At 41.1% G+C, this 13,259-nt stretch overlaps 1 protein-coding gene across 1 annotated transcript; it reads left to right on the plus strand.

Annotated features, from left to right (window-relative positions):
* The first annotated feature begins 3,763 nt into the window (after positions 1–3,763).
* On the plus strand, positions 3,764–11,773 carry LOC147304303 (sodium-dependent neutral amino acid transporter B(0)AT1-like). Its single transcript, XM_086280126.1, has 12 exons — positions 3,764–4,165; positions 4,708–4,848; positions 5,326–5,463; positions 5,552–5,733; positions 5,822–5,932; positions 6,530–6,642; positions 6,732–6,860; positions 6,973–7,129; positions 7,252–7,456; positions 7,543–7,702; positions 8,313–8,475; positions 8,596–11,773. Exons 1-12 carry the CDS (start codon positions 3,967–3,969, stop codon positions 8,803–8,805), a joined length of 1,908 nt encoding a protein of 635 aa, XP_086136252.1. The 5' UTR covers positions 3,764–3,966; the 3' UTR covers positions 8,806–11,773.
* Positions 11,774–13,259: the final 1,486 nt, after the last annotated feature.

Below are 13,259 nucleotides of genomic sequence, written 5' to 3' on the forward strand. Positions count from 1 at the left end.
AGAGTTCAGTGAGACCGTGGTGGAGAAGAGGGGAGAGGGGGGCAGAATCGGGAGGGAGTTTAGCTTCCTGACAGCCTGATGGATGAAGCTGTCCTTCAGTCTGCTGGTCCTGGCCTGGAGACTCCGCAGTCTCCTCCCTGACGGCAGCAGCTTGAAGAAGCTTTGCATTGGGTGCGTGGGATCAGCCGCTATGCAAAGGGCTTTTTTAGTGAGACGGGTGCTGTAAATGTCCTGGAGGGAGGGGAGAGAGACACCAATGATCCTCTCTGCAGCTCTCACTATGCGTTGGAGGGTTCTGTGACAGGACGCATTGCAGGCTCCAAACCACACAGTGATGCAGCTCGACAGGATGCTCTCGATGGTGCCTCTGTAGAAAGTGTACATGATGGGGGCTGGAGCTCCTGCTCTTCTCAGTTTGCGGAGAAAGAAGAGACGCTGCTGTGATTTCTTGGCCAGTGCTGTGGTGTTGTACGTCCAGGAGAGATCCTCTGTGATGTGCACACCCAAGAACTTGGTGCTGCTCACTCTCTCCACAGACGCTCCGTCAATGGTCAGAGGAGCATGTTGGGTGTGCATTCTCCTGAAGTCCACAACAATCTCCTTCGTCTTCTCCACATTCAGAGAGAGATTGTTGTCAGCACACCACGTGGCCAGGCGTCTCACCTCACTTCTGTAGTCGGTCTCATCCCTGTTGCTAATGAGACCCACCACCGTTGTGTCGTCTGCAAACTTGATGAAGAGGTTGGAGCTGTGTGATGGAGTGCAGTCATGGGTCAGCAGAGTGAAGAGGAGGGGGCTCAGCACACATCCCTGCGGGGCCCCCGTGTTTAAAATGATGGTGCTGGATGTATTACTGCCGACCCGTACTGCTTGAGGTCTTCCGGTGAGGAAATCCAACAGCCAGTTGCACAGTGAGGTGTTGAGCCCCAGCTGGACCAGTTTTTGAGTGAGCTGTTGGGGGATTATAGTGTTGAATGCTGAACTGAAGTCTATGAACAGCATTCGAACATATGAATCTTTTTTGTCCAGGTGTGTGAGTGCTGAGTGGAGTGCAGTGGAGATGGCATCATCGGTTGAGCGATTGGGCCGATACGCAAACTGGAAGGGGTCCAGGGAGGGGGGCAGGACAGTCTTGATGTGCTGCATGACTAGTCGCTCGAAGCACTTCATCAGGATGGGAGTAAGTGCAACAGGACGGTAGTCATTAAAGCAGGAGGGAGATGACTTTTTTGGGACCGGAATGATTGTGGTGGCTTTAAAACATGTGGAATAGAGTGGAAGAATCAGTCATTTAGATGCTATTTCACCCCCACAGTGAAGCATTTAACATTACTGATGGTAACCTGCTGACTTCACATGCACAAATGAACTATTAACTATTTGATGATTCGGTCTGCAGCAGGCAGTGGGGAGTGAGCATAAGAGGAGTAAGGTTTTTTTTTGAAGTTGCAGGTAATTTCTCACAGGTCAGCAAATATCACCAATGTCACAAATTGTTCTGCACAGGCTTTAAAAAAAAAAAAAGGGAAGCCACGGTTGCTGTAGCTGCAGTTTCCACATTAAAAAAAAAAAAGCAGCGTGTAATAAATTCACTCTCAGAGAAAGATGTAAGACAAAGAGGTCAAGAGAGGAAGAAAAGAGATTATTCTTCAGAGGCAAGAACTGCTCAGCAACAGACATTTTACAAAGCAGCAACAATGGGAAACTCCATGTTAGATTGAAGTAGTCAGACAGTGGATGTGTACACAAAGTGCTGCTTGAGATATCTGGTTATTTCATATTGTGAAATGTCTTTAAAAACAAATTACATTATAATAATTTCATGTTATTAAGAAGTACATGGGTAGTTAGCGCAGGCTAAACTGGGACTGCTGTGTTGCGGTACAGTTTACAGTGATGGACGGTGGTATGCATAGAGAAGGGCTTGGAAAAGAATTGAAAGAATTCTGAATTGGACAGAATTTTGGCAGAATTTTGCAACAGCAAAGGCGATGGTAGAAGTAACTTCCAGGGGAAAATGCTGTTTTGTCTTTTTTTAAAATGAGATTTGATGGGATATTCTGTTCATGTAGTTTTGTTTTTGTCCTGTTGACCACTGAAATAAAAGGTAATGCTTTACAGTAGGTGAAGCAATACACCTGTTGTCCTCAGGGGTCAAAAATGACCCCAGTTCATTTGAGTGTTTTTTAAAGTACAAAGTACAAATTGTCAATCAATTCAGTGTTACACCTTAGTTTAGCTTAAGACCAACACATTACCACAAAATTTACCTTTCATTTTGCAATTTGGGACCACCAGAAATTGTTTACATAAAGTATAGCCTGTTTTTTAGCGAAAATAAAATCAGACAATAAAATATTTAAATGTTTAGATTATTTTGACTATTTGACTAACCACAGAGTGCTGTATGTTGAACTTTAGTGAGAATGTTTTTCTTGAAGCATTTCAAATTTTTAAAGCAGCACATAATCACACCTGTTGTCCTCAGGGGTCAGAAATGACCCCATCTGGTTTGATTGATACTTAATTAATATGAAGTGGATTTTTCACCCAATTAAAACTTAATTCAAACATTTTGACACTATTTCTTTTTTAAGTCTGATAAAACCTCATTTAAATGAGCTTTTCCTTTGTTTTTGGCTAACACTGAGTAGTGCTGATTTTCTAACACTGGAATATTTCTAACATTTTGAGTTATTTTCCAGTGTTAGAAAATCAGCACTGCTCAGTGTTAGCCATTGTTAATCTTTAAAACTGACTAGGTTACTTTTAAACATATAACACTGTCAAAAGTGTTAATTTAACACTCAACAGTGTTGTATTTAACACTCAGAGGTGTGGACCCATATAGACACTCTCTAGTGTTAATTTAACACTGGAGATTTTGCTGTGTAGCATGTGGTCTAAATATTGGCAATATTTTCTTTATCTTCTAATCCTGGATCCTCCTGATCGTTGATTCTTCCTCCTCATTATATTAGAGGACAATATGTGCATTGTTCTACTGGTCATTCCTTTCCACAACATGGTAAAAAAAAGAGTTCTTTTAGGGTCAAAAATGACCCGAGGACAACACAAGGGTTAATCTGATGATTTTCTTTAGTGACACTTTCCAAACTCCACCTTAATATTTACCTTCTACCGCCCCATTATTTAGCCAAGTCCCACTTTACTCCCTGAGTGTGACTGCCAGTTACATTGATAGTGGAAATGCACCACTCCGTAAATGTTGATGCCAGCCTTTCATTAGTTAGTTATTACGTTAGAGAGCAACACTGATAAGGTTTACAAGGGCCGTGAACTACTTGACAATCATACTGTGAGGTAAACATGGTATAAACTTAGAGAAAAAAATCACTTCCACAACTCTGTGATCATTTTAAAAATACTTTAATGGTTATCATTTCAAATAAGTCACAAATGAGCTTTCACAGACCGAATAATGTTCTTATTGTAGCAAGAAATAAGCCATCTAGTTTATCAGGGATTACAAAAACGTGACCCGATGGTAAAGATAGAGGTTTATATTGTATCATTTCCGTTATTAGAATTCACCCAATCACTCTTCGCCCAGGGAAAGGGTTATTGGCAGCATCTCGTGTAATGTATTAACCACTAAGAACAAGGTTGCATCTTTTTCCGCTTAAAGTTGCTGACATCATATAATATAACACAGGTTAAGACAAGTGACTGATAACCACAAGTTAGGTGCAACGGGTCACAGTAAATGCCTCAGTGTCCCTCACCTGGACACACAGTAGGGATAAAAGACTCAGAGAGAGGGAGGAGAGAGAGAGAGATAGTCCTCGGAGACTTAGGAGCCGACTGCACAGAGGAGGTTTACTTCTGAATCCTCTCAGTTGCTTAAAAATTTACAAAAGTAACAGAACTTCTTATTAAAGAGAGACACAGAAGCTCTTATTTCCAATTTCTTTTTTGCACGGAGGAGGTTTACAGCAAGCCACCATGAAGCTGAAATTACCAAACCCAGGACTGGATGACCGAATCCCATCTCATGAAGATTTGGAAAGGATGGAAACCGAGGAGGCTGGGGACAGGCCCAAATGGGACAACAAAGCCCAGTACCTCCTCACCTGCGTGGGCTTCTGCGTGGGACTCGGTAACGTCTGGAGGTTCCCGTACCTGTGTCAAAGCCACGGAGGAGGTATGCAGGGACGTGTGGGGCAGTAGATGTGAAAGATATTTGAATATAGACTAGATGCCACAAAAGAAAATATCAGTGGATTTACTTTGTTTTTGCTAACAAAAGGACACTATGGATTTTAGTGATTAGAAAGAAATTATACCATTTGAGAAATGCTTTTGTTAAAAGGTTACAACCAAGTGATAGGACAAAGCATGCAGACATGTTGTATCAACACAAAGAACCCCACAGTATGAATTATGGAAATGCCCGTTTTATTCACCATAAATAATCAGATATAGATGCTGACTAGATTTTTATTGAATTTTATTTCTATTTAATGAAACTCAAAAAAATAAAGTCTTTCTTGAGATAAATGCTATGGGAACGGTAATGTGTGAGTCTTATTCTTGGTTTGTACAGTTCCTAGTTTAGCTAATAAAAAGCTGCTTTTCACAGTTTACAAGTATCTTTGTGCTTAGTTTCCTTTGTTAAAGTGTCTAATAAAGTGAAAATCTCACCACTTTGCTAATTCATTATGAATGTTAATGTTGTGCTTTTAGGAGCGTTTATGATCCCGTTCCTTATCCTGTTGGTTCTGGAGGGAATCCCGCTGCTGCACTTAGAGTTTGCCATTGGTCAGCGCCTGAGAAAAGGCAGCGTGGGAGTGTGGAGAGCAATCAACCCTTACCTGACTGGAGTTGGTGTGTACAAAAAAAAACATGCATGTGTGTGGGTGTGTGCGCCTTCGTATCTTTGTGTTTTATTGTGTCTATGTTGGCAAAATGGCTCCACAGACAGCAATAAGTTATAATTCCCGTAATGGCTAAATATCTCATGTATTAACTAATTTAGAGTTTTTAGAGGATGGAATTGTTCTGTTCTTCCATTAGGTTTGCTTTTGCAGCAACGGTTACTCAAGCTAGGTTTTAATACAAAATACAGACCGAGTAATCATTCCTATCCAAGCATTTAGAAAAAAACACTCAATATTGGGATCACTTAAGTGTACACTGAGCACCATAATGAGACCAAATTCCTGCCAAGCATATATCATATGTAACATATATAAACATAGCACTTACTATGCTGTCATGCTAAAATAAGCTAGCAAACATGGCCCACATCTTAAGCAGATAATCACTGTGAGTTTTTCCACTGCTTTCTTCATTCTTTTGCAGGCATTGCATCGTTACTTGTCTCATTTTTGGTCGGTATGTATTACAACACCATCATGGCCTGGATCATGTGGTACCTGTTCAACTCCTTTCAAGATCCTCTGCCTTGGAGCCAATGCCCTCTCAATGCTAACAGCACAGGTGTGCCTTCATCTAACAAGAGGTTACAATAGAACGTTATGCGATGATTAGCCTGCCATCAAGTTGCTCTTGCTTGTGCCGTTTGCAGGTTTAGTGGCTGAGTGCGCACGGAGCACCACTGTTGACTACTTCTGGTACAGAGAGACTCTGAACACTTCAGCAGCCATTGATGACTCTGGAGGTTTGCAGTGGTGGATGGTGCTGGCCCTGTTCGCTGCCTGGACTCTGCTGTATGTGTCCTGCATTCGTGGCATTGAGACTACTGGCAAGGTCTGAAAAATCACAATGTCTAAGAAAAGGAAGTGATTTTTACATGTAGGTTTGCTCAGATATACACGTGCCATCTTTCTTTTTTCAGGCTGTCTACATCACCTCCACTCTCCCATATTTTGTCCTCACAATCTTCCTCATCAGAGGATTGACTCTCAAAGGCTCTACAGAGGGAATAAAGTTCCTCTTCACACCAGATGTAAGGGTTCAATGTATCACATGTCACAAGAATCAGAAGGGACAAGATGAACTTATTTGTCATTATGGTTTTTGTACAGTTTTACAACGTCTGTGGAGAATTACTCAATAACGTCAGTGAAACCTGGACCTCATTGTTTCCACTCTTCATGCTTAGCTAAGCTAGATGGCTGAAGGCTCATATTTATTGCACAGACATTACAGTAATATATGGTTATATAACTGTTAGAAAGTGTACTTACAGAGATACAAGCCTATTTCTTTAAGCTATTATTTGCCGTTTTAAGACACCCAGGCCTGAAACATGAGAGCAGTAAACCTTTATCACAGGACTGATAAAAGCTGATATAAAAGCTGATACTGAAGGCTGAAACGCAGCACAGTTAGTACTGTAAATTCCAATACATAAGTAATCTAGATAGGCACTTTAAAGCCAAATTACCTGGTGACAATTGTGCAATTGTGCATTGTGTGTACCCTCTTAGATTATTAACTAACAACAGCCAGTGAGGTGGGAAAGTGTCCGTTTTAAAATTCTGTATAGGTCAGAAATCTGCTCACAGCTCAATAAGAATGCTTATCTTTGGATTCTCTTTAGGTGGATGAGTTAATGAATCCACAGACTTGGTTGGATGCAGGAGCTCAGGTTTTCTACTCCTTCTCCTTGGCTTTCGGGGGCCTCATCTCTTTCTCCAGTTACAACTCTGTTCAGTGAGTAAAGGTCTTGATTACACAGTCATAATGGAACTCACTGTCCAGCAAGTGTCCTCACGCTATGTCCCTTTAAAATCTACTTGCAGCAACAACTGTGAGCAAGACGCCGTTCTCATCTCCATCATCAATGGCTGCACCTCGGTGTACTCTGCAACGGTGATCTACTCCATCATCGGTTTCAGGGCAACGCAGAAATTTGATGAATGCCAGGGAGAGTGAGTTTCAGTTTGCACAAAAGATGACATTACAATAGGGGGAAAAAATGAGAGAGTGAGATTTACTTGTATCTAGATAGACTCATATGAGTTTTTTCTTACTTTTTTTCAGTAACATCCTGCATCTCATCAATGCCTTTGACTACCCTGAAACCTCCATCACAATAGAGAACTACGATCAGGTTCTGACCAGCCTAAATCAGACAAATCCAGATATCATCCAAGGTTTGCCCTTAAAAACCTGCGACATTCAGAATTTACTCAGTCAGGTCAGTGGAGCCTTTATTTTTTTGTATCCTGTTAATTCCCTGATTATTTGCCCAGTTTGAGTGTCACAAAAATGATTCAAAATCGATTCAGAACTTGAAAGATTTGCCCTGTACCGCTTCAGGGTGTGGAGGGAACGGGCCTGGCCTTCATCGTTTTCACAGAGGCCATCATCAAGATGCCTGTTTCACCTCTCTGGGCAGTCCTCTTTTTCATCATGCTCTTCTGTCTCGGCCTTTCAACTATGTTTGGGAACATTGAGGGAGTGGTGGTTCCCCTTCAAGACCTTAGAGTTCTTCCTCAAACTTGGCCTAAAGAAGTTTTTACTGGTAACTTTCTCACATTGAGGACTTCTTCATAACCACCATGGAAAACTGGGTATGATTGTAACCGCCTGCTTGTGTTGTTTTTTCAGGTCTTACTTGCTTAATATCCTTTGCTCTTGGGCTCATATTCACCCTACGCTCTGGGAACTACTGGCTAGCTCTTTTTGACAACTTTGCAGGCTCAATCCCCCTCCTAATCATCGGTTTCTGTGAAATGTTTGCAGTTATCTACATCTATGGGATTGATAGGTAAGTGTGCCCGTCCTTAGGTGATCATTGAGTCAGCTTCCAAAGTAATGACCTTCTAGGTACTTTATCAAACATCCGACCATCTAAACAGAATCATGTTTGTACTTGTCATTATGGGAAAGTTCGCTTTCCTGGTATTTTCATAAGAGGCAGAAAAGGTCAGTGTTCAGTGAGGCAACCAACAGTTCTTGTTAGAGTTCAAACAAAGCGTTGCCTTCTGACCTTGCAGTAGAGATAATGTAACTCATCACAGCAGAAGTGTGTTTTAATGTTGCAACAGGAAGGGGAGGAATGTGTAAAATGTACTTTTGGCTGAGTTTCTGACCATGCACATGACAGCAGTTAAGTTGACTTATTTATAACAATTATCTAATAGTTAGAAGAAAAGGTGCAAAAAAGGTGGTGTAATATACATCTTTTAATGTTGTCAATTTGGACTCAAAGTTAGCTTAGAGAAAAATAACAGACTACAGTCTGCTTTGGTATCAGCCAGTTGAGCAAACAGTGACATGTGATGCTTTATTTACTGTAACTAATAAAATCTACAAGGTTGCCTTTTATGGATGATTTTTACACGTATGTATGTCTCCCTCTTATTGCTTTCAAACAGGTTCAACAAGGACATTGAATTTATGGTTGGCCACAAGCCCAATATTTTCTGGCAGGCAACATGGAGAGTGATTAGCCCACTCCTTATGATCTTCATCCTAATTTTCTACTTTGTTACCCAAGTCACCAAAGATTTAACCTATCTGGTGTGGGACGAGGAAGCGGTAAGTTTGTTGTTGACAGTAGTTTACAACAAGTTTTTACATACAGTAACTGCAGGAATAAAGATGTAGTTTGATGTTTTGTGCTGCAAAATGTAACTTTTTTGTTGATCCCGATCACAGGCGAGCTTTCCCATACTGGAAGCACGTCCCTATCCCTCTTGGATCTATGCCATGATCTTTATCCTTGCTGGAATTCCCAGTCTGGCCATCCCCATTTTTGCGCTCTTTAAATTTTTCCAGAGGAAGTGCTGCAAGGACAAAAGCTACAAAGATCACCCAGTGGACACTATCTCAGCCAAAATAGAAATGAACGGCAAAGCAAAGTTCTAGGTTGATGTCGCCTTGATTGTTTAATGTGACTGATGTGTACTTGCTTTTATTGATGTGTTCTATGCACAAGATTGCGACTGCTGACTATTATCTTTGAAAAACAGATGTGTATTTTTAAGTTGTTAGTTAGTTTCTGCATGATTGTGCACTTTGGGAGATTTATTATAGGGCTACAGGACACCCAATGGCTGCTTAGCTTATCTTGGCAGAAGGAAACAGGTTGACCTGCTCTGTTCATAAAATATGCTTACAAGCATCTAAAGCTCAATAATTAACATGTTCTCAGATTGCATCTGTATGGAGTGCACAAAGAAAAAAAAATGGGTGAGCCGGTCTGATATGTTTCTCCTGTACCCACAGAAAGTAGTAATGTTAAGTTAACCAGTCAGTGGTTGAATATATAACTATTCTTTTGATATTTTAAATGTACCACGCATGTATGTCTAATACAGACAATTGACTAATTATGGGACAAATCCTGACCATCGTTCCCTAGAGTGATGGCTTTGCAGTCACTAAATCTTTCAGAAGAATGGTATTCATTCATTCAATCAATGCAAAGATGAACTGAAGATGCTTTGGTGTCACGTGGCAACCCGGCATATTACTCAGACACTTTATGTTGCATTTTCCTGTGGTGTGCCGAGTGCCTCTATATACATGAGGTTTATTTTAATATTTTGTAAATAATCCTTGGATTAAGTAAGATTTTTACACACTGTAATAATGTCTTAGATTTTTTTAAGCTGGAAAAAAACGAAGAATACAGGCCTCGCTACCATTCAGCCCCCTTTTGTGTTGTTTGGTTATTGTGTTTTTAAGGCGGACTGTTGTAAACTTCTACCTTGTGATGTACAGTTCCCAGAAAAGGTTTGTGAAATTTCTGCACTGATCCTAACTTGAGGCACAACTATTGATAAACTTTGTCTGACTAAACTAGCACAAACAACGGAGCTTTTCATGTCATTATTTGAACACACTGAGCACACCGATCATGTCATATGTTTGACTTACTAAATATTGAATTGATTAACTCTTATACTTTCTTTAGCAGTGTCCATGAGATGTTTTCAGTAGCCGCTCGTGAAAGTTCTGCGATGAGCAGCAGGACTTTTGTAAAAGTGTTTCAGTTTCTCAGTATTTCTGGAATGTTTTGTACATCACTCTTCATCAGAGCTCGTCTTTTTCACTGTGTTCTTTGGCTCATTGAAGTATTATAGCACCCAGCAATAACAATTGGTCATGAAACCAGTATCGATGGCTGCAAGGCAACTGGGACAAAGCAACCCCAAACCATGATGAAACCTCCGCCATGCGGAGATGGAGTTTTTGGTGTTAGTGTTCAGCAGGTGCTGGCTGACCACTTCTGGTCTCGATTCATCCGGCTGTACCTTCCAAGCCTGCAGCTGCGGCAGAAATGGCAGTCATCCCCCGCGGATGTCACAGAAGGTTTGGTGGTGATGATCGTAGATCCTCAGCTGCCTCGCACTTCCTGGCTCGTGGGTCGCATCTCCAAAGTCCACCCCGGTGCAGACGGGCACATCAGGTCTGCTGACATCAAGGTGAAAGACAGGACCTTCACCCGACCTGTGGCGAGGCTGGTGGCACTGCCTGCCCTCCTGGACGAAGACAGAAGGCAATCATAGTGACTTTGTTTGTAAAGTTGCCTTTTGTTGTGAGCAAATGTACTCCATACATTTGGGGGCGGCTGTACAAAAGGCCCCGTAGTTACGGTTGTTGTTCAGCTGTTAGTTCACCTGTAGTTTTTTAGAGTGGCCAGTAGAGGTCACCCTACCGCTTTGTATGAGAGAGACTATGGGCAGGGAGAAACGTGGGCAAGGCACCTGAGCTTTTCTGCTCCGGATTACCAGCAGAGAAGTGGTCATTCCGTGAAAAGTGTGCGTTAATGAGCAACGTTAAGTTTGTGATGTGTGAGGATGTGATAATAAGATGTGTTTGGGACTGTAACTGAGGTTAGGGGGGAAATTACTATGTTTCTGTCTGTGCCGCTAGCGGGCGCTAGGCTAAGCTAAGCTAACTCTCCTGCCATGTGGTTGGGTATAACTGTGTACTGGGTTAGCTCTCTCAGTGGGTCTATACGTGAGTCGTGGGTAATATATGGCCTATGGCAGGGGTCTGCAACCTTTAACACCCAAAGAGCCACTTCGACCCGGTTTCCACGCAAAAGAAAACACTGGGAGCCGCAAATACTTTTTGACATCTAAAATGAAGATAACACTGCATATATTGTTTTTTTTACCTTTATTCTTTGTATGAACAACTAAAGTAAGTAAGTAAAGTTTATTAAGCGCTTTTCACAGAAAGGCAGTCACAAAGCGCTGTACACAAAGATTAAAATAAACAATACAATCAACAGACATTATACACAATGTAAAAGATCAAATGTAAATAAAGAATATAAAATACGTAGATCAACAAAAGGCTTGTTTGAAAAGAAAAGTTTTTAATTGCTTTTTAAAAGAATCCACAGAGCAACTAAAGTGTTGCTTATGAAATCCATGAAGTGCTACCGAGAAAATTACATTTTATTTATGTAATTAACACATTTTGAACTCTTAAAGAAATATAACAAAAGTAAAGACACCCAGCTGAACTAAAATGATCCATGTAGCAAACAAAAACTGTTGTGAGCCGCCACCCTTATATCGCCTTTGGGCTTTTGGAGCCTTGACCTGACTTTTAAAAAGTAATTGGAAAAAAGCACTATGCTGCTAAAAAAAAAAAAAAAAAAAAAAAGATATTTGCAAAATTATGCCTAAATATGTATTTTACCTGGTTAATGTGTGTGGCGGGGCGTGGTCTACCTGAGCGGCACCCGTAATCACGCCTCGCCACCTTAAAGTCTGTGCTCTCTATGCTGTTGTGTTGGTATGTGTCGGGCTGTGAGCTGAAAAGCTACAGCCGGCTGTATGCGTACAGCAACCGTGTGTGAAAAGCGGTCAATAAAGAGATGCTGAAAAGCATGTTCATGCAAACATCGTCGGGTCTGTCGTGATATGTTTACAATAAGACTTATGGTCCCGAACCTCTGCGCACAGCGTCTGCAAATCGGGGCTTTCATCTTTACGCAGGACTGTAAGCTGTCATCTGTGGGGCGTGAGCGGTGTTTGTTTTTAACGTAGTTCACGGTGGAGAATAGCTGCCGACATAATGTGGATATGAAGATCCATAATTGGCCTACCTGGGGTCGAAAGTCTCGATAAATGCACGGCGTTTCGGCTTCCGCGAGTGTGACGCTTATTTTGAGCGATGAAAAAATAATAAGATATAATTAAATTTTTATATTTCAAAATCACAATAATCTTCCAATTTAGAAGTACAAGTTAAAAAAAGAACTAAACACAAATAAAATACACTTCAGCTAAATACTTCTAATTTCTTTTCCCAAACCACCCAGAGCCGCAAAATAAAGACTAAAAAGCCGCATGCAGCCGACACTCCGGGGAGTGGTAGCGGCAAATCTGAACTAGCATCTTACAGTACTCCCAGTCCAAGCTATCTACCCAACAAAATGCCTCAAACAATCAACGTAGCTTTAAATAGCTGCATGCCTTATGACAAAACTAGCAAACGCTGGGGGGAACTAACTAATGCAGTGACACATTGTTTAGCCAGGGACATGATGCCTATTCATAGTGTGGAAAGAGAAGGTTTCAAAAAGATGCTTAAAACGTTCAATTCACGCTACAAGCTACCCACCAAGAAATACTTCTCTAAAGTACTGAGGTGTCAAATGCGTTATCTTCAGTGGAGTGCGTCCACCACGGACATGTGGTCAAGCCGAACATCGGACCCCTACATGAGCCTCACAATACATTATGTGGACAAAGACTGGAAGCTACAAAACAAGTGCCTCGAAACAAGTTTTTTTCCCCGAGGACCATACTGGGGAAAATATAGCCAAAGTCTTAAAAGAGTTCCTCAGCTCAAACAAGTGTGTGTGATGACAGACAACGGGGCCAACATTGTGAAAGCCGTTGCACTCAACAACTGGACCAGACTTTCATGCTTCAGACATCGCCTGCACATTGCAATAGGTAAGTTAATTATAACGTCAGATTAAGCACTTATTGTATTAGTTTAAATGGTAATAATACTGTTTGTGTTATTGATCTCTGAATGTGGGTACTTGTGCTGCAAGATATATATACAGGGTGGGCCATTTATATGGATACACTGTAATAAAATGGGAATGGTTGGTGATATTAAAGTCCTGTTTGTGGCACATTAGTATATGTCAGGGGGCAAACTCCTTGTGATGGACCGAGTTGAAAAACAGGAGGAGTCCCAGGAATTATTAGAAAAATATAATTTTCATTTATTTAACCCCAAAAAATTATATTTACAAAAGTAATAAATGTTGAGCTCATAAAAGAGGTCAAAGAAACAAAACTGAACTCAGGCAAAGACTGCAAACTTAACCAGGCAAATGA

This window comes from Aulonocara sp. 'chitande type north' Nkhata Bay, linkage group LG22 (assembly GCF_057382095.1).
Source record: "Aulonocara sp. 'chitande type north' Nkhata Bay isolate Kocher_YH1m ecotype deep benthic linkage group LG22, A_spYH_male_GT1.1, whole genome shotgun sequence".
NCBI lineage: Eukaryota > Metazoa > Chordata > Actinopteri > Cichliformes > Cichlidae > Aulonocara > Aulonocara sp. 'chitande type north' Nkhata Bay.